Source organism: Electrona antarctica (assembly GCF_951216825.1).
Source record: "Electrona antarctica genome assembly, chromosome: 3".
In the NCBI taxonomy this organism is placed as follows: Eukaryota; Metazoa; Chordata; class Actinopteri; order Myctophiformes; family Myctophidae; genus Electrona; species Electrona antarctica.
In genome coordinates, this window is record NC_136808.1 from 17,693,943 (window position 1) to 17,716,238 (window position 22,296).

The window sequence follows — 22,296 nt, forward strand, 5'->3', positions numbered from 1 at the left end:
GATGATGTAACAAAAAAGGATGAGATGGAGGGATTATATCTCCAAAATGGTCTGGCAACGCCTCGGATCCTCCAGGATGAAGTCAAGTTACTAATGTGGCTCACATGGAATCTTCAGCGGGTTTGAGTAAATGGTGACGCCCCCAGTCACTGCGTTTTACTGTTTTATAGTTTTATAGTTTTACTGAGGTTAGGGTTAAGGTTAGATTTAGGTATAGTTTTACTGAGGTTAGGTTTAGGGTTAGGTTTACTCAAACCCGCTGAAGATTCCATTGGGGTTTTGAATTGATTTCCAGTAAAAAAAAATTAGTTACCCAGTGGTAGAAATTAATATTAATATTAATGCAATATTTAGAAGGCTACTTTTGTTTTTATTCTGTAGTAAAAGAGAATGCACTTTTATACTTTAGTAAAGATTTTATAAAGATTTTTCTTTAAATAATTTGGGGACCCCTCAAAATAATTTGGCGACCCCCCGAGGGGTCACGACCCACGGGTTGAAAACCCCTGGATAAATTGAGGAGAAGAATTGAGAAGCAGGACAGGCAGAGGTCACTGGAAATTAGGGACACCAGGCATTATTATTTTTATTTTTTTGAATGTTTTTTTTTGTGGCTTTCGCCTGACAGGAAATGGGGACAGAGATGGGGGGAAGACATGCAGTATCGGGATCGGGAGTCGAACCCGCGGCACACTGCCAGACTGGATTACCAGCCAAGGTGCCTGCCTGCCTGGACCACTGAGCCATGGCCCAGGCCTAGACAGGCATTATTATACAATGGCATTTAGAGAGGGAACGGACAGCTAGTTGTTGCTTCCACTCTTAACTTGTCTTAAATGTTGTTGTTAATGTTGTTAAGTGTGCTGTTGTCAACTTGCCTTAATACCTTGCCCCTCCTCCTGGTGTTCCTCCTCCGGAAACGGCAAGTCAGCTGTCCGGAAGCTCAAATTGTTTATGAAAGTAGCATTTAGCTCGCCTGGCTCTGGCTTAGCATTGTGTAAATGATTGTGTACACTTGGCGTTGTTTTTGAGCAGATCGCCTCTTCTGACTGCATGTCAATTGGCAACTTAATGTACAACAGCCAGTGACACATTGTACAAAATGAAAGTCTTATTTGTTTACGAGCTTTTCACCCTGGTTTGCTTTTCACTATTAACGCAGACTGGTGCGAAGGTAAGGCAGGCTACGGCTAGCTTCATTAGCGTTAGCTTTATTATGACGAGATTATGCTGTTTTCGCTGTGAATTAACTGAATTCTCCCTACAGTCATAGCCAGTTAAAGTTAACTAGCTAACGTCGGTTAACTTGATTAACAGTGAACTAATTACACCACAGAAATGTTAACATAGCTAACGTTAGACACAAGAAGTAACTGACTGTGGTGTAATGCGTTAATGAATCATGTGATTGTCTGACGCCTGCCAGGACAGCAGCTGACATGTTTTACGTTGATTCCTTCTAGAATTCTGAGGACATTCGGTGTAAATGCATCTGCCCACCCTACAAAGACGTTGTAGGGCAAATCTACAAGCAAAATGTTTCGCTTAAAGACTGGTACACTGCCACAACAATAACATTAACAACATTCTTCCTGGATGACTTCTCCACTAGCCGCAAGCAACTTGGATGCTATAATATAATGCAATATGGCATCTAAGTTGCATTACCCACCCGTGAACCGAAAAGTAATATAATATCTGTATTGTATTAAACCAAGAACTCACCAAGGTAGCAGCTGTACGGGAAAGCTTGGTTTATCCTCTGTTAAGAGATACTTTCTGTCAAATTCTGTGCAGGTGATTATTTTTCCAAGTGTTTGAGTTTGGAATCAGTCATTGGAAATATAAATCACTCAAAGGTGGTACACCTGTTTTGAAATTTCATATAATGCAGGAGTTGCGATATTGAAAACAAAAATCAGACCTGTCTGAACTGAGTGGTGCTGTACAGTACTTGTGTGTATGTGTTAGGGCCGATTCATACTCCTCTTTTAGAGCCGAATAAAAGTCGGTTCGGCTCTGTAGAGCCTACAATGTAACTTCATTTGAGGTTCGAGGGGGCGGGTACCGTCCTAAAGTCGGCTCTTCGGTGCTACTGGAAATTTCTGACGAGCCGAAATCATTTCGGCACTACAGCGGTAAAATAGGAGTATGAATCGGCCCTTAGGCTGTGCAACAGTGACTGACACTTGGTGGTGAAGAAACGCTATTTCCGTGATTAGACATATACAGAGACAGACAGACATTGCTGCGTATAGGTGTGGTTAGCACCACTCAAAAAAGAACGCTTGGAGATACCCAAGCTTTCTGTACAGGTGCGATCTTGGTGATGTTAATTTCATTTAAGGCACACTCTGCTGTGATTGGACAGTAGTCGCTGTAATTGACAATTCACTTCGCAACTATGCCTAACCTCAGTAAAACTATGCCTAAACCTAACCTCAATCAAACTATAGGCCTACCTAGCCCCTTTCGGGACTCTCGGTTACCTTTTCAGATTTTTGGACGGCGGTACCCTAGGGTCCCTCGTAGGTTTTTTTTGCGGGAGGCGGTACAATGGGAAGTCAAGGAAGAGAGAGGAGAGAAGTTCAGTGAAGCAAAACTTCAAAAAAAGATTAAAAATACTTAACGGCAACTACGATTAGCGCCTTTTCGCACACGTTTCTGCGGTCTCCTAAAAAACCTAAAAGGGACCCTAGGGTACCGCCGTCCAAAATTCAGAAAAGGTAACCGAGGGTGCCGGAAGGGGCTAGCTAAGGCCTACCTAACCCTAACCTAGCCCAGTAAAACCATGTCGGCCCGGGAGCCAATCAGACGCATGGTTAGGCCTATAATGTTGGTGGGATTCATAATCACGCGTCAGGGTGAAAAAGGGTTGGTATTGCAACTTGGATGTCAGAATTATAGCATCTAAGTTACTAAGGTGGTTAGTTCACCATGTCAGGTTCTTAAACAACACACTACTTACTGTTTTATTCCATTTCCAGCAATTGCCTTCATGTTGTTGAACCCATGCCAGTTGATGGGAAAGACGTGGAGGCATACTGTTTACGGTGTGAGTGTAAATATGAAGAGAGGAGCTCAGGGACCATAAAAGTAAGTTAAAAGGAAGCATTTTGCCAGTTTTACCACCTAGACAAGCAATTTACAAATACATACTTTTAAATATCATTCTTACACACTGCTAATAAACTATTAAAGTTTTGGATTATGCTACTACAGAATCATGTTTTAACTGTCTATTATGTTTATGTTTAGGTTACTATTATAATGTACCTGTCCATTTTGGGCCTGCTGCTCCTCTATATGGTGTACTTGACCCTCCTGGAGCCCATTCTGAAGCGGCGTCTGTTTGGACATTCCCAGCTTATACAAAACGACGATGATGTTGGGGTATGTTTACGTTTTCTTTTTTTAAGTATTTAAATGCAGTTCGTGACATTTGTTGTAATGATGGTCGTATGCCGGACTTATTCTACTCTACTCTACATTATTTTGTCATTCTTTGCTTTCAGGACCAGCAGCCTTTTGCCAATGCTCACAACGTGCTGTCGCGTTCACAGTCTCGACCTAATATGTTGAACAAAGTAGAACATGCCCAGCAGCGCTGGAGGAGGCAGGTCCAGGAGCAGAGGAAGTCTGTATTTGATCGTCATGTTGTTCTCAGTTAAGCAACTCTGCTGGAAAGAAGAGCCCTGAGGTCGAGCAAAAACACTGTGACAGCCCTTATTTTCTCTCACATTATTTTTCCTATGTTTTCTACATACAGTCTCTGTCCTATATTACCTAAACTATGATTCATTACATGTTTCAGAGGTGCTTGTGGTAAAGAGATCTCAAATTTTGTAGCAATGAAAATTTATGAAATCCCTTGTCAGGCATTATGAATTGTCATGATTCTCACAATCTTAACGGCACTGTCCTTACCTATTTGCACAGGTACATTAAAACGTATACCCACTGCCTAATCAAATTACTTAGTAAGTGCCAGTGAATTGCGTTTACATTTAAGGTATAGACACCACAGTCTTTCATTATATCCCATGGAGATGTTTAGTGCACTAGGCAGGGAGAATTCCAAAGTTTACCATGCTGACTATTTTTGCAGCCACATTTTTAGGGTGGAAAAAAAATGTGGTGGGTGGTAGAATGGACAAATGTACTAGTTGCCGTCATAACTTGGATGCATTTGTTTGGTGGTAATTGCCAGCTATTTTTTATGTATAAAAACAACAATTAATCTCCTCCTTGCTATATTTATCACAAGAAACCTTGTCTCAAGCTAGACAACTATTCTACAATCTCTGCTAACTATGCCTCCTGAATGCAGACAATTGAAGCCGTCATCTGTTTGTCATTTCCGTTCACGAAGGTATGTAAAATAGCTTTTTGAAATAGTAGTAAGCGATAGCTTCGACTAAATTGATTAAACAGAAGTGGGGTAGCATCCGCTTTACTCCTGTATCCTTTTCTGCACTTCTGTTGCCCAGACTGAAAATTGCATAAGCCAACAGTGGTACGAGAGAAAAAGCATACATTTAGCCTATAAACCTCAACCTACATTATCACTAGAAACTGGAATGATTGTCGAGAGAAACACTTTTCTTTTCATTATTGCTATTGAGACTTCACTATTTTACCTGCCACATTTTTAGACTTTGGACAGTGGTTGATACCTGACAAAGAGGCTACTGGAATGTACTGTCTCACTAGCTGCTGTCATAACTTGGGAGCATTTGGCTGGTGGTAACTGCCAGCCAGTTACAAATAATTTTGACATGGTTTCAAAATGTTTTGAAACCAAATTGTGTCTGCCTCTTTAAAATGCATGTTTTATAACAAACATTTGTAAATACATTTCCTTTCAGTTTCAAACCATTTATCCATTCTGTAATGGTGTTTCATGTTGAATTGCTGGTGTCAAAATTGACGTTTGAAACCCTGCATTTAACAATAGCAGAAATGCTGTAATTGTAAAAGTAGGTGTATTGTTTTCTCTCTTTACAAAAAAAATCTTATTGGAATCGGAGCACTGATGCAAATACCTAGATAAATTTAATTTATGTTTCTTATTTTTCTGTTGGGTCTAAACTCACTGATATGAAGTGCTCCCCTTTGAAGGTTCTGACTAATGTATATTGACTCTTTTTGACTTATTCTGAGGTCTATCATTTTGAGTAAATTGGGTAGTGTGAAGGGTTGGTTTGGTGTGGATTACCACCACTGTTTGGAGACAAAAGTGTTCTTAATACTTGTATATGTGATACCTTTACATTTTAAATACATGTGTGTTTGTGATTCTTTGATTTTTTTTTCGTCTTCAAATCTTTCCCATGAGCTTGAACATACCTATCACCCATATTTGAATTAGTTGCTCCTTGGAATTCTGCTTGCTTAAACTGTCATATTTTGTCTGGGAAAGTGCAGTCAATATATGCATGAACCTTCATTTTTACGGTCTATAGCATGAACATCTCCAAAAAACAGAATTCGCTGAAGTGTACAAGGTTTGACAGATGAGTTAAAAATGAAAATCATATAGGCTAAGACCAGCATCATGAGTTGAGGCTGTCCAATCATGTTTTGCAGGGACTGGAATACATGCCGAATTGTCAGGTTTTGCACCTTTAAAAAAAAGAAAATGCTCTAACTCGGCATTGTCCAATCTAAGCTGATGCCAGTAGTCAGTGAGCTGTCCAGGAAGAACTCGAATCAAAATGCGCATGTAATTCACTTAGGGGGCTATCAGTTCCTGTGGTTTAAACGAAAATGATGCACTACCTGCATGGCAGTGTTTATTATAATATATTAATTCTAAGTAACAAAGGAAGATAATTTTGTAGGCATATAACATTTCTGGCAACAGTGGCAAGTTCTAGTTTCCTACTCGCAAGCAACCACCAGAGGGCAGCATGGCTTTACCTCCCAGTATACAGAACAATGGGATAAAACAACAATAGATTTAATGGGTCAAATCATTCAAATACACAATGACAAAGTAGCCTATAAGTAAAACAGTAGGATTAATGTCCTATTTGTCATCGACAGACAGACAGCCTATTTTGCGGTTAGGGTTTGCAGCTAGCTATAATCCGATCGTCATTCTAGGGTAGCCTACTTTGAAGAATAGGCTACTTTACAGTTTGCACAGATTTAGAAAAACAACAAAAAACTGTTGTAAATTTGCTGCGTAAGAAAATTTGCAAATAATAAATGGAGTGATGCGCAGCGCAACTTTGCATAGGCTACAAAATAATAGGCCTATAAAAAAAACTTTAGAAATGTGTGTTCTGTGTTCTATTAACGCAAACTCGCCAATAGCCAATAAATGAAATTACATATATCAAGTATGGTGTTCTTCATTTAATTAATTCACCCGGCTTTGTCTCATTTAAAACCCTGCGGAATGCTCAGACAGAAAACTTAACATCGGTAGGCTATTGTTTCCAAACTTCGCCATCGATTAAAATAAGAATATTCTTTTTAGTGGTGCCTGAAACTGCCTGAAATGTATAAGAATCGTGAAAGCAACGATTTGTTCACTTTTAAAAATATATTTTACACAGAACGTCGTCATCGTTTCCTGTGCTGTCCCAGTTTCTCTTTTTTTCATTGCAAGCCATTATACAGAAGAGATTACTTTCGGTGCAGAAAAAGCAGATTTCAGGGTTCTGAGGCAGAAAGCTGCAGGACGTCTGTCCAAGAATGGATTGTTGAAGAGCCCGCCTAGAAAACAGGAAAGCAGGTAGGGTTTTATTCAATACATAATCTGACAATAACAGAGAAATACGACTAAACTTAATTTAAATAGAAACTATTCTTTATGCATGTTTTGTGGTATGAAGTGTTCAGGAAAAGATAAAACATAGCTAGTTAAGATGACCATATTAAAAGTTATTCAAATTTGTGAAATATGACTCTAATTGTATTAGATCAACATAGACTAATTGTTGTATTGAATCGGTAAGAACTGTTTTTAGCCCACAGAAAGCTAAAGTCAAAAATTGGCTTTCTGCTTCAGATGTAGTTCAACGTAACAGCCCAGTGGGGGCGCTTCAGCCATTTAGATCTTCCCCATCACGCACTGTAATCATCAGTTTAACTCTGAACAAAATATGACCTTAAATTTACAGAGTTAAGAGTAACATTATTTTTCTGTGTAGTCTATGTAGTATTCTATTGCACCTTCAGAAATGCATGGAACGAGATTCGTTTTACATTTGAAAGAAGCCACACTGAGGTAGATGCATGCCTTATGGCATTTTGGAATATCAAATACAGGAACATGTTCTCAGCTTTCAGACTCCGTCAGACCAGTAATGACTAAAGTATATTCTCAAATTCTACATCCAGTGTTGACTAGTAGCCTACAGGCTTCAAAGTAGGCAGGCTATAGATCCATATAAGTCACCAAGAAAGGGAACACATTGTGGTTTTCAAAGTGTCCTTGGAGGTTCCCAACAAAATTAGTTAATATAATATAGCATCACAAAGATTGTAAGAAAAAAAGATTTTTAACACTTCTGTGAGTCCTATATCAATTTGTGGGTCCTTGACATGAAAATATTTGACCACTCCATTGGACCCTATTTATCCTCTCCACTTGGTTTAAGTTTTAGATGTTTGCTGACAGTTGAGTAAAATGCGTTATGCCACAGTGATTCTCAAGGTCTGTGACAATAGTTGGACTTATGTTATGGCTGCTGCTGTGTCTGGTGAAAAGTTAATGCCATGAAATTGTTGGCCAGTTGGCCTCATGGAATGCGAACTATGTGTCCTTGCACTGGGCAAGACCTTCTGCTGAAATGTTACAATGCTGGAAATGGAAAGTTGTACTGCAGTTGTGAGCTTGTAGATTGGAGTGACCTCATACAACAATCGATAGCTAAATCAGACTTTACAGTAGGTTTGTGTTCAATTATAGCTTAGGCTACTCATGAATCTTCAGGCTGTTAATTCCCATGTTTCAAAAGCTGCCAGCTAAAATTTGAATATAATCACTTACCAGGTTTTCATCCATACAGCATACATTTGCAGATCGAGGCCAACTGTCTAGGGTAGACAGCTGTATCTTCACTAACTACCAATAATTCTTAACACAAAGTAATAACAAGGTAGATGTAGAAGTCATAGATATTCCAACTGCGTCTCCATGCAAATGGAGTCCATATGAAAAGCACAGCAAAAATAGTTGTTAATGGTGCCTGGGGCTATGGCACTTACGTTATTAGAATTATGTATAACCAAACTCACAGAGGCCTTGTTTTTGTCTCCCAATGGCATAATAGCAACGTCTTATCAGGAAAATATTGAACATAGTGTACTATAAGATACTCTTAATAGATAAACAGCCAGTGGTCATATTTGGGATACCATAACCTTACACACAAATATCTGTGTCATATTACTCTTCCAAGGAGAGGTAGGAAGTTTGCATTGGGTAAATTGCATCTTCTCTCTCTGTATTGGCTTACCAGAGGGAGGAGTGTTGATGAGGCCTGACAACGTGAGACAATTTAATACTGGAGTTTAAAGTGTTGCTTCGGGATTACTTTTAGAATAAATAGGCTGTATATTGAACTGAACATAATCAATAGAATTCTGCAGATAACTAGAAAGTGAACTCAATCCTTTGCTGTTTCTACTCTACTGAAAGGCTTTCATTCTTCAGTACAGGCCATTCTCATTTCCATTGCTCCATCAGCCCACTTGACCTGACCTCTGACCGCAGAGACTCTGGCTATTTTAGATATCCAGATGCTAAAGAAAAATGAATGTATTTTGTAATATAATGCTACAATGAAAGCAATATATAGCACTGCCGGGGGATCCTCTCAGGTTTCTTAGGTCAGGGCTTTACAGAAGATGATCAATGGATATCTTTAACAATACGGTACACAATACATGTGATAGTCATTTTCCTGGGTCCAGTATACTGTGTGCTAAGGAAATGGCATGTTCTTCCCGTTTTGTGAGAATGGCTTCAGCAGGTGAATGAGAGGAACAGGTGAAGACCTCCACAGGTGATTTTCAAACAGATTTGTAACATCTAAGCTCTGAGGTCAAAATTACTTGATTAATTCTAGGTATTGAATGTAAGTGTGTTCTATGTTATCAGTGCTAGGTAGATAGATATAGTACTAATGCTTATGTTGGCTTGCTCTTTGTTTTCCTGTCTGATGTCATATAAGAAAACAAAATGACTTGTATGAGAAATCCAGATGGCATTGCTGGAAGAGAATGAATTCCATGAGTATCAGGTTAAGTTTAGGTAAAAAAAAGAAATGGTACCTAATACCTATGTTTCTCACAGTAAAAGGCTTAGTATTCATTTATACACTGAGTAAAATTATTAGCTCTTAATTAATAACTTAACACTTTGGATTTTACTGTGCATGTTCTGTGAGGAATCTTTTCTTCTTGGGAAGGGGATTCCTTATGAAAGACTTTGAAATGCTGATAGCTCAAAAGTATACAGTGGCAACGCTAGAAACATCCTCCTGACTTGATGTTCTGGGCTGTGATGACGGATGTCTGTATTTTGTGACTTCCCCTGTTCCCAAGTCTGTAGATTGATAAGAGGTCCCAAGAGAATGAATTAACCAGGACACAATGTGAGCTATGGGAAGGGAATGTGTAGATGTATTTTGTGGACATGTGTGTGTTGTGTTGTGTAAATGTAATTTATGTATGTTATATGTATGTTTATCATGTGTGAGTGTGTCGTGTTGTGAGTCGTGACAGTGTAGATGTCATGGCTGATGCACGTTGTGTTGTGTAGATGTCATTTAGGTGTGTTGTGCCATGTATGCATAGTAATTGCATGCTACATTATGCTGTAAATCAAGAGAATCAGGGGAATGCTTCCAATTTCAACTAGAGCTACTCTTTAAATTGAACAAGTTCCCACTTAAAATAGGGTTAATTATGATTTAGGCAGAGAGATAACACATGAGTGAGTGTGCTGGGGCGTCAACTGGATGCCATGTTTGTTTTTGATTACATGTATCCTGGAGCTGATGAAAGATAAGGTTGTTGTATCCTTTGCTACACAGTACAATCCTTACAATTGGTTACGGATAAACTATCTTTGAGGCTTTCACTTTGAGAGGCACTGGTTCGTAATTTGTTACCGAAAACAAAATACCATACGTAATTTGCTATTGGCTTTTTGAACTAGGCCTACTAGAGTAGATTATACAGTAGGCCTATGATTTTTGAAGTGACTGACACAGAATTGTCAAAAAACTTGAGTTGATATCTGGCTTTAAGAAAGTAGGCTACATATTGAAATACATGGTTTACAAGCGTTAATTGCAACAGAAGTTACAGAACCATCGCAAACGTTAAAAACAAGAAACACCTTTAATTCAAAGAAATGTTTTCAACTGGTATAATTAGGCCACATTATTGTCTTGTCTTGTCCCTGTCAACATTATAATTTGAAATGATTTTATACGTTTATAGCGTGTGTGAATATTGTTGGGCTGGTAATGGCATCATCTTAAATCCAGCAGTATTCAACTCCTCATATGCATAATTGTGTCTCACAGACATTGGACCAGCCTGACAATAAACAAGGGAGCCAGAATGTTGAGAGGGGGGGCATGGGGCCAAATCCTCTGTAGAGTGGGGGGCAAACAACCCATTTCCATGGCAACAAGTCCTGCCCTCGGCTCTCCAGCAAGCTCGAGGAAGGAGGCAGTTTTTTTTGTTTGTTGGAAAGACATGACTCGCAGTTTATTGACAAAGGCAGGTATCCGGCAAACTTGCCAAAGTTTTTAAATTGATAGGCCATCGGGATTGTACATCGCAGGGAATTAATCAAATCCTGAAAATGGCCATGGATGTGAGACGCAGCTTTGAGGTAAAAGCCGATTGCTTGCCTTTAACACACTTAACATGTTGAAGAGAAGATCTTCAGCAGCAACTTTTATTTAGAATGTAGCAGCCTATTCCAATCGGTGTAATGCCCTAAAAGAAAGATCGATGCAATCTGTTGGTATCGTCTATCGTGTAAAACGTAACGTAAGCCTATAGACCCGGTCAACGTGCCCATATTTGGTCATTCACATTTTTACGGCGTATGCGATGTTTGATTCTTTTTGATTGATTGATTAATTACTTTATTATCAGTTGAGTTTGCAAAAAGAAGCACAGAGAAGAGGGAATTAAGTAGGCTACAGTTCTGCTAAGAGGATTTATTTGGCTTGTTTCCATTGGGTTACATTGAGGTAGGCCTACTCAATTCATTCGAATGATAAACAAAATAGGCTATAGCCTATGTCTAGCTCTGGTCCATAGCCTTACTGCTCTTGTTGCCGTTGCGACGGCATTAGAGCTATGGACCAGAGCTAGCCTATGTCCAAAAGAGAGCGTTAATAGCCTATTTAGCACTTAATTGCCACAAACGAAGTGAGCTGAATAGAGTGCAAAGAACAGTCGGGCTGAGATTGAGAAGAACCATTCTTTTGGATTCCACTTTCCTTTTTTTCTCCTCATCTAGGATATTAGAGAATATTTAATTGTACCAGCTCTATAACTTCTACAAAGTGTAAAAATCAAAGTCACAATGAATCAACACAGCCACACACCAGTAGGCTTAGGCTATCTAATAGTTTTACTTTTCTCTTTCCTTCAGTTTTGTGCTTCCTAAAAGACTATCCATTGTCCAGATCTAACAATGACCTTTCCCTCTCACAGTCTCACTGGTCAGTACAGCACCCAGCTTGTGGCCCCTCAATAGTTCCCCATTCAAAAATGTTAATAGAAAATGTGATTAATACCCAATGAGCGGTTGAATTATACAGTAAAGAGTCTAAACAGCTGTTCATATTCAATGGAACCACGCACACACAAGCTTTTCATCTTGCATAAAACATTTTGGCATTAACATATAATTATGTTATTATATATTCTGAGGAAGTTCTTTTTAAGGAAATAGTTGCTCACTGGTATTTGAGTTGTGGAGAAATCATGTGGTAGCCTAATTTTAATAATGATATATAGTCCTTACAGTGGTGGAATAATGGCTACATTACATGGCTAAGCTATGCTGTTCCATATTTACATGTAGGCCTAGGCTATAGCTCCTAAACATCTCCTTTGATAGTTGTTTAAAATATATGAACTGTGGCAGCTTGAGAACCACTTTCTGTGATATCAGATAATTTTGGAGGCCACATATTGAGACTGGATAAATTACAGTGCAATGTGGATGCTTTTTAAACAAGTTGGATAATACTGTAATGTTAAACACCTTGATTTTCATAAACATCTCTTTCTTGCATAATCAAAGTCTCATATTGTTCACTAGAGGTTACATCTAGCAACCTAGGCCTGCACATCCATGCTATCACATAGCACCCTCACATCTCTCTCTCCCCTCTCCCCCCCCCCTCTCTCTCTCTCTCTCTCTCTCTCTCTCTCTGTCTCTCTCTCTTTCTCACTCTCTCGCTCCCCTCCCTCTCTCTCTGCCACTTGGTCACCAGCAAAAGTAGTTAATATAAAGTACTTAATTATTTCATATTCACTTAATTTAACTACTTTATCCACTATATGTTGGCTATTCAAAACTAGCAGGTGGACAAGCTCACTTTGTGCTGCGCTGCGAGCTTGTACAGTACATGCTTTTAACATAAATACATTCACTTCTGGGGATCCCTAGCTTGCACAGAACCTTTTCCAGATGGGGGTCCACGGCCAAATACATGTCAATTTGGGGGTCCTTGACATGAACAAGTTTGAGAAGCACTGGTCCACAGAATATTTAGAGTAATTTGTTGAATGCCTTGCTCAAGAGAACCACAACAGAAGTAGCTTAGTGCTTCTTTTAGCTTGCTGATTTGTGATCCTCAGATTGACTATGGCTATAGCCATAGTCAATCTGTGATCACTATGGCTATAGCCATAGCAAAATTAGTTCTTAGAAAATTAACTATTTTTTCTGTATTAAAATTAGCCTATTCTTAGATTGTGGGAATCAGGTGTCTAACCTTACCTATTCCCCAGTTTTCTGTATTATCCTTTTCCTTTCTTGTTTTTTAACGACGTAAGCCCTATTCAAACATTAAAAAAGCAGACATTAAAGAGACTGATGTATAGTTTATCTTTTTCATTTTCAGCATTGTGAAGGTTGAGATCGCTCAACTTTTCCCTTGAGTAATACAGCTTAACATCTGCTATGCTAATCGGAGCAATGAAAGGCTTAAAACACATGGGTACATTCTATAGTGCTAGAATCACATTTCAAAATGTGTTTATAATACAGGAGATTTGACATAACCAAGCCACTTACTGAGCTACAAAAAATTTGGTTTGGTACAAGAGTACATCTTGTCTAGTTTATCTCCTTGTAAAGTCAAATCCTGTGTCAGAAGTCAGCTGCAGTGACACAGAGCCTAGCCCCTGCTTCCTAGCCCCCCTGCTGCAGCTCAGATGGACATAAGCCTGTTTTCCACATGCCGGCCTCCACAGCTGTTCATGCCCATACCCAGGCAGACTACACAGGCACAAGCTGAAAATATGCCACTATGGCCATGAGGAAATGGCTGAAAAAATACAAACTTATCTGTCTATGTAGCAATTAGTCAGGTATATGGCGATGACGTTCAGCTTTCAATCACACAAGCACTGTGGCGTCCCTATCCCCAAAATACTTTAAGGACTACTGGGTGTACCAGTCCCCCCACACAACAGCCATATTCCAGCAGGATTCTGTTAAGCCGTCCTCTTCCCTCATGCTGAAACAGCAGTACAAGGGAAACAGCAGTACAAGGGAGAAAAGTGCTCAGTCTTGTGTCATGTGTAGTTTGTGTGCCTGTGACAGGCTGCTAGGCCATACATCCAGATACACGGCCTGTGTTATTAAACTTTCAGTGTCAACAAAAAATAATCATACAGTATGTTCTCTACAATACAAACATCCCATTATGGAAGAATCTATGTCTGTACTCTGTACATCTCACGTGCGCAGCCCATGTATCTGTTATTGTAAATGCTTTTATATGGACCACATATATTATGCTGGGAACGTTGTGTGTCTGGAACTGAACCTCAGTCCCTCCACCAGGATATTTATGCAGTAACTCAACTCCCACACTCACAAGCTCGGTTAACATGTTGGATTCAGAGAGCTCAAACCCCTTTTTGTCTGTAGTGCACAAAAATGTCTTTCTGGAGAGAACGAAACAATGGCCTAGATCTGTGGGCTGGTGTGTAGGCTCATGTCCGCCAGTGAATTGTGAGTGACGACTGGAAAAAGTTGAGAATTTGCAGAATATACCACTCTTTCTTTACTCACTCCTTCTTGGCTGAAGGCAAGTACCATGGTGGTTTAAAGACCTTGGTAACAGCCGGCTGATCAGCAGAGATGGAGGACCTGTCTGCCTGGAGAGCTGAGGTGTAGCAGACTGGAGAACCAGAATTAGAACATTAGACTCTACTTCTGGAAGGCATTCATTGTGTCTGCCACTACTGGCTTTTCAGACAGGATGAAGTGTGTTATGGAAATCAAATTAGAAGCAGAACCAGCTAGCTTTCCCAGGAGGTTAATGGACGTTTGTCCATTGCGGTGACAAAGTCTAACATAATGAAATAACAGCCTACCTACACCATTATCCAGTTTTGCATTTATTAAAAAATAAATAAATAAAGAGGTGCCAGCTGCTGGACTTTGAGAGTATGCAAAGTGTGCAGTCTTATTGAATGAGAAACGTCTTTGTTATGTCCAGGTGTTCCCACCCCTCTCCTTTTCTTTCACTCTTTGAAAGCATTCCTTAATGAGTTGAATGCAGCTGAGCTCTGATGGATAGAGCAAATATTAGTGCATGCCTGCATGTGAAGGATAGATCGTTGTGTCTGTTGATCTGATAGGGCCAAGGACATGTAGATTCACTTTTTGTTGAAATTTTGCTTATGGGTGGTTACGTACACACAAAGGCATTGCATAATATTTGGGAGTTTCACTCAACTGATAAAAGGTTTACTTTTTAACTAGATGTCTCCCTCTCAAGGACACATTGTACACAAAGAGGCCTTCTATTCCAGACCCCAAATCTCCCTAGAGACACTCTTTCAATCTCACATGCTGAATATGCTGCTCTAACTAAGAAAAGACTACCTGTTAGTCCTTTGGGAAATGGACATGACACAGTCATAAATCCCTTAAATCTGTATTAGCAAAAGTAGATGTAAATAGCTTTTTAATTCACCCATTATTAACTAACATGTTAACACGTTTATATTTCTTCTTCTTCTTCTTTTCATCATTTTGTAGTCTTTGCTCCTTCTGTTAGCTTCTCTCTTCAGGCAATTAATGCACTGTTCACTGGTATTGGTATTTGAATTCAAGCCAATTACAATGAGATTTCAATGAGATGTTTTTGTACTAAATAATAGCTTCATGAATTTGATATTGGTCAATATTGCTGTTAGATGTTTTTTTTTATTGATTGATTGACTGATTGAATACTTTATTAACAGTTTGCAAAAAAGTCACAGAAGAGTACAGTTTAATACAAATACAATGCTAAAAGGATTGAACCCAAGAAAGCACTAAATCTTGTTTATTTCCATTGGGGTCCTGTGTATTCAATTCAATGAAACATTTAGTGACAGACAAATATACATCACACTGTATAATCGACTCTCGAGTACTAATCAAAGGTAAACACAGTAAACAGTACAGGGGCATTTATGGTGATAGGCTTGGATATTTGGTGAATGATGGGGAAAATTATGGTATATTGGGCTTTAATTGGCTAATGTATGTAAAGGACTACTTATGCCTAGCCCTGGTCCAGTGCGTCAGCGTGACGCACTGGACCAGGGCTTACTTCAGTTTCACCTCAACCGTATGTAAACGCACACAGTGACGATATGGAAAGCACTTTTTGCATTTATTTATTAAACAGACGGAATCACTTGGAGTGATGCAAAACATTGCCTCAGTATTGCTGGGTCAGATTTAACCATGATGCGGCCACTTGATCCTGTTGCTTGGAAACCACTTGTTGAGGGACTTGTGTGTATAAATCCTGTTGTCAGACATGTAAACGCTGTGAGACTGCACTAAAATGTAAAAGGGTTGTGTCCTCCCATCTTTCATAAAGTCATGTTGAATGTCGTCAACGTCAATCGTCTAAATCAGGCTTAGTGTCATTGGCTTCGATTCCACATTCCAGGTTTGTCAAATGTGTGTGTGTGTGTCCCAGTATTTAGTACAAAAACATCTCATTGAAATATCATTGTAATTGGTCAAGGTTGTAATTGCAAGTACTATTGTACTATTGCAAGTGATATTTGCTTTGAGTAAAAATGTGCTGATGAAAAAAAACCCTCTTTGTTACAAGACAAATGTGCAAAAGACCAAACAGAAACAGAAATAATTTGACATTATGGGCTATATGTTGCGCCACCTCTTACCCCTTATCCCTAAACGTATTTGGCATTTTTTTACTATTTTGAAAAACCTTTAAAAATAGTTCAATAGCCGATCTACTTTCAAAATAGTAACACTAGAAATGCACTCTGTCGAGGTGCCAACTTGTGCCTTGCACACAAGTAGGCCATACATGGCCTACTTGTGCGCAAGCAGAGCGCGCAAGTACTGCTACATACTAATGTCTATTACAACTGCTGTTCTAAATCCTTTAGACCCGTTATTGACCTTATACCAACCTTGAAACGTACCTTAGTTACGTCACCACCATCAACAGCCAATAAGGAACCACCATTCTTACCCCGCCATATTTCCATCCATCCATCCATCCAAACTGGATCCTGGGAACTACCGACCAGTGTCAATATTGAGCTCTATATCGAAGATCATAGAAAGAATCATTTATGATCAAATAAACATCTCAGAACCTTATATTTGAGTTTCAATCAGGTTTCAGAAAATCCCACTCCACCGATACCTGTCTGCTATATTTGACAGATCAGATCAGGACTGAAATTGATGGGGGAAAGTATTGTGGCATGGTCATGATGGACCTCCAAAAGGCCTTTGACACAGTAAATTATAACATTCTTTTAATGAAGCTTAAGGCTCTAGGGTTTGACAATATGTCACTACAGTGGGTGCGCTCTTATTTAGGAAGCAGAGAACAAGTGGTGGAGGTTAATGGCACAATATCTTCACCTCTTCCTCTAACAAGCGGAGTCCCCCAGGGGAGCATTCTAGGTCCACTCTTCTTCTTAGTATACATAAATGATATGCAGTCAGCCTGTGGCTGCAATCTGTATCTTTTTGCTGATGATGCTGCTCTTCTTGTCTCACACCAAGACAAATTGGAGGTAGAAAGATTACTGAGTTCAGAGCTGCTCAAGATCAGTTCCTGGCTAGTAGACAATATCCTGTCTACTACATCTCGGGAAAACAGAATCGATTCTCTTTGCGTCTAGAGCGAAACTAAAGAAATCCCCATCATGCAACTGCATGATGATCCTGTCATGCAGGCAGACAGGCAGCAGACACAGAACATCCCGACTCCCGACCCAAACACTGATGAAACTTGTTGTTTGATTAAACATAATGTGCCACGAAAAATAGCTTCCAATAGCTTGTTATTTTTGCGTCGAGGAGGTATGTGTCTATATCGCCTTGAACGGCCAACAAAATACATCTCCCTCCGGCTCCTACAGACTAGTGAAGTGCAGTAATGCATGATTTATTCTTCGTCGTACAAAGTGTTCCGTGCTGAAAATAGCTGATCTACAAGCTAACAACGCGTCGCTTAACCTTTGATGCACTGTTGTTGTTCTGCTATATATATGCCTATCCATTGGCCAGGTATAGTGACTTATCACCTTCAAAATGGCACTCTCCCCCCCCCCCCCCCCCCCCCCCCAAAGGTGTGAGGTTTGCATGCCCTGTTATGTGGGAACGCAACTGAGTGGCAAAAAACTTCCAAACAGAAATGTCTTATCCTTATCTGATTGCATTAAACGACATTAAACAATGTTAAACTCACTTTGCCACTCACGTTGCCACTCAATTTGCCACTCAATTTGCCATTCACTTCATGCATGCGCATACCTAGCTCTGGTCCATAGCTCTAATGCGTTGCATTTAGAGCTATGTTACTCTCGACTTCCGGGGCTCGCATGAATGCAGACCAGCCTCTCGTCTTTAGCGTAAATAAAAAGAACGTTTTTGCTAGTCATCAAAACAAAGGCGGGTTGTGTCATTAGAAAGCCTACATGTATAAATGGTACTTTTTGGCCAAAAGGGGATTTTGGCATTAGGGCTATGGACCAGAGCTATGGACCAGAGCTAGCGCATACCCTCTATAGGTCCTGTGTGCAAGAGCTTGTGCACAGGGTTGTGCACTGAGGTACACTACTGCACATGCAATACGACTCGCAGAGGCCCCAAATAGTCCATGCCCGTCATACTTTTCCAACCCGGAAGAATGGGTGAAAAGGTGAATGGGCGAAGATTTCCGGTTCCCTCTCTATTATTTTTAAGGGGCGCTAGCCCCTCCTATGGACAGCTTTGTGTGTACAGTATGTCTGTTTGAGCACGGAATGGGTTTGGAGCACAGAATGTGTTTGTAGCATGGAATGGGATGATTTGATTGGCTGATGTATGATGATAAGAGTGCCCCTCACTGCTTTTTAACTCTATGGTTGGTTATAAGCCAGTTTTATTCATCCCTTGACATTGCCACATACAAAGTAAAATCCTCAGTGTCAATTTATCAATTTGTAGCTCTGAGACTGTATAAATGAAACCAAATGGACCCCAAGCATTTCATTTGTACATACAGAGTTGACACACTGTTAACACACTGTGTGAAACAACGTACACCAAGTTGGTCACCAACCAACACTTTACGTGCATTTAGACAGCGGACTGGATGAAACAGTAGACAACTAGACATAAGACTCTCTTCTTATTATTGAGCAGTACATCGTAAGCCGGAGGTAAAGCATTTAGGCATGTGTCTTAGACTTGAACTCACTTGTATTAGTGTTATTATTACCAATCAATCACTGTCTAATGTCTAATACATACTAATGATGGCAACATCCATCATGAGCATGAGCAACATGAGTAACATGAGCAATCACCCTCGTTGGCACTAAACTCCACAGTGTAACTCTGAGAGTGTACATAAAGTAACAGTGAAGATTTGCACACAACAGATGCTTAATTAATACTGAACAACTCTTCTGGAGTTTTACTGCATTGAGTTTTGACCGATCTCAAGAGAAAATGTGTCTTATGTCCGTAGTTGAGGACCTTTGATTGTGCTTCAAAGGTCCTCTAGATTTTGTTTTGAAAATTCGTATTTATAGCTTGTTATTTAGTGTAAGGAGATGCTATCAGACGTCAGGAAGTTAGTTGGCTAACGCCTTGGTGTTTATGCACCAAACTCCATTTTGGACCTTTGTGGCCTGTTTGTCACATTGTTGCGAAGCAGTTAAAAGCTACATGAAATAACAATTGATTTCATCTCAAATGTGATGTAGTAAGAGTGTGTGAGAGCTGCCAAACTGTTAAAAGCTTGTTGCTATTTTCCAATACCTTTTGAATGAGTAAATACAAAATGTATAGCCATATATACGTATATATAGTTTTTTTCCCTCTCTTTTTCAATTTGACCAAGCGGCAGCTGGTAGATATCAGAGGTAACAAATACAATTTCAATTTACAAATTTGGCATATTTAGCAAGTTGCTTCAATCCAATTCCAAGCGTTCCAAGTGTAAATGGCATGAACCCTATTCAACAAATGCCCGGTTGAATGGTAACATAAGTAGAGTGCAAGTTTAGCTAGTGCTACAAAGTAACTAGGATATGGCCGTGAAGGTAGGGAAAAAAGCCCAGACAAAGCACACCTGATTTGGCTACAGTACAGTACAGTACAGTACAGTACAGTACAGTACAGTACAGTACAGTACAGTACAGTACAGTACAGTACAGTACAGTACAGTACAGTACAGTACGTTTCTGTGGGATTAGGTGCTACTGTGCTTTTAATACTGCGCCATTTCCGCAGTGGCTCAAAGCAGGTAATATGAACATAGAACAGGACCAGACCCTTTTCTGATTGCGATCATAATTAAGATGCATTCCCCCCTGTCCCCTCAGCAACAGTCACTGTTACAGGAACGCTGTGTCTCTCCTCATCTCTCTCTATAGGACACAGTCCCACTGCTGGTTGGCTGCATCTCTCCTCATCTGTCTCTATAGGACACAGACCCACTGCTGGTTGGCTACATGCCTTTTCATCTGTCTCTATAGGACACAGTCCCACTGCTGGTTGGCTGCCTTCTCATCTGTCTCTATAGGACACAGTCCCACTGCTGGTTGGCTGCATGCCTTCTCATCTGTCTCTATAGGACACAGTCCCACTGCTGGTTGGCTGCATGCCTTCTCATCTGTCTCTATAGGACACAGGCCCACTGCTGGTTGGCTGCCTTCTCATCTGTCTCTATAGGACACAGTCCCACTGCTGGTTGGCTGCATGCCTTCTCATCTGTCTATAGGACACAGACCCACTGCTGGTTGGCTGCCTTCCCATCTGTCTCTATAGGACACAGACCCACTGCTGGTTGGCTGCCTTCTCATCTGTCTCTATAGGACACAGTCCCACTGCTGGTTGGCTGCATGCCTTCTCATCTGTCTCTATAGGACACAGTCCCACTGCTGGTTGGCTGCATGCCTTCTCATCTGTCTCTATAGGACACAGTCCCACTGCTGGTTGGCTGCATGCCTTCTCATCTGTCTATAGGACACAGTCCCACTGCTGGTTGGCTGCCTTCTCATCTGTCTCTATAGGACACAGACACACTGCTGGTTGGCTGCCTTCTCATCTGTCTCTATAGGACACAGACCCACTGCTGGTTGGCTGCCTTCTCATCTGTCTCTATAGGACACAGACCCACTGCTGGTTGGCTGCCTTCTCATCTGTCTCTATAGGACACAGACCCACTGCTGGTTGGCTGCCTTCTCATCTGTCTCTATAGGACACAGACCCACTGCTGGTTGGCTGCCTTCTCATCTGTCTCTATAGGACACAGTCCCACTGCTGGTTGGCTGCATGCCTTCTCATCTGTCTCTATAGGACACAGTCCCACTGCTGGTTGGCTGCCTTCTCATCTGTCTCTATAGGACACAGTCCCACTGCTGGTTGGCTGCATGCATTGGCTTCTCATCTGTCTCTATAGGACACAGTCCCACTGCTGGTTGGCTGCCTTCTCATCTGTCTCTATAGGACACAGTCCCACTGCTGGTTGGCTGCATGCATTGGCTTCTCATCTGTCTCTATAGGACACAGACCCACTGCTGGTTGGCTGCCTTCTCCATAGTCCATACAACAACTTCCTGTAAACAAGTTGCTCCTGAGCAAAGCTCGGACAAGGACTGTCCCATCCATCACCTCTGGTCTCTAGAGACAGATCTCATTTGACCTCCTTCTAAGCCATAACCTTTTAGAGATGGAGAATTGAGATAGAAGTGATTTTCTTTCTAGGCCAATGGCCTTTGGATTGAAGGGAGAGGGAATTGTTGATTGCAGGTCTTTGTAATTGTCCAGGAAAGTGTTATAACATAGTAATGCCGCTCCGCTGTCTTGGGGTTTCCTTTTCATGGTGTTTAACTGACATGCAGCTGATCTACAATATAATTTGTGTACGTATGTAGGTAGGTACAGTATTGTAAATCTTATACAGCAAAAGAAAAGCATTTGCTTAACATTAGACAGACAGTAAAATCCTGAGTGTTCATGTATCCATTTGTAACTTAAAGATTGTGCAAAGGTAACATTCGTACACTCTCTGAGTTAAATGAACACCTAGGGTTTTCCTGTGCAGAGAGACTGTGTGTCCACGAGAGTCTGTTGTACCGAAACCACAACTTTCCTATACAGATGATAAAACTCATGTCTGTAATAGAAACACTGTTTTAGTTCCAGCGGTTCTCTAGCTCAACACATTCATGGGAAAAGACAGACAACATGTCATGAGCCAGTAGAGGAGTCTAGTCTGTTAATGTTGGCTGCCTTATTAAAAACATGCACACACACGCACCCGTGCATGCACACATAGTCACGCACCCGTGCATGCACACATAGTCACGCACGCACGCACGCACGCACGCACGCACGCACGCACGCACGCACGCACGCACGCACGCACGCACGCATCTTCGGCCTCATATTGGCAGAGGTGTTCTTCCCTTTGCATCATTCTCAATTTTAAGTACACTTCCAGTATACCTGTGGAACCTGCTCCTGAGTGATTTTTGAGTGGTGCAACCACTCCAAGGAACAGCAATGTCCGTGTT

The 22,296-nt window shown here is 40.6% G+C and overlaps 2 protein-coding genes across 7 annotated transcripts in view; both read left to right on the plus strand.

Moving 5' to 3' along the window:
* The first annotated feature begins 937 nt into the window (after window positions 1–937).
* tmem9b (TMEM9 domain family, member B) lies at window positions 938–5,298 on the plus strand. 2 transcript variants are annotated; one of them, XR_013789722.1, is made up of 6 exons: window positions 938–1,174; window positions 1,464–1,555; window positions 2,988–3,096; window positions 3,259–3,393; window positions 3,516–4,481; window positions 4,532–5,298. XR_013789722.1 is itself a non-coding variant. In XM_079498071.1 (5 exons), the coding sequence occupies exons 1-5, from the start codon at window positions 1,103–1,105 to the stop codon at window positions 3,669–3,671; spliced, it is 564 nt and encodes a 187-aa protein (XP_079354197.1). In that variant the 5' UTR covers window positions 938–1,102; the 3' UTR covers window positions 3,672–5,298. The 2 variants fall into 2 exon arrangements, 1 of the variants encoding a protein (XP_079354197.1); XM_079498071.1 differs by having other exon boundaries at window positions 3,516–5,298.
* A 1,358-nt stretch (window positions 5,299–6,656) lies between these two features.
* dennd2b (DENN domain containing 2B) overlaps window positions 6,657–22,296 on the plus strand; it is a 64,517-nt gene continuing 48,877 nt past the window's right edge. For 4 of the 5 annotated variants that reach the window (XM_079498052.1, XM_079498050.1, XM_079498054.1 and 1 more), the window contains exon 1: window positions 10,715–10,867. The gene's annotated coding sequence lies outside the window, so the exon portion shown is untranslated. Of the gene's footprint in view, window positions 6,746–10,714; window positions 10,868–22,296 lie in introns of those variants that run through there. The other variant, XM_079498051.1, reaches the window with a different exon arrangement.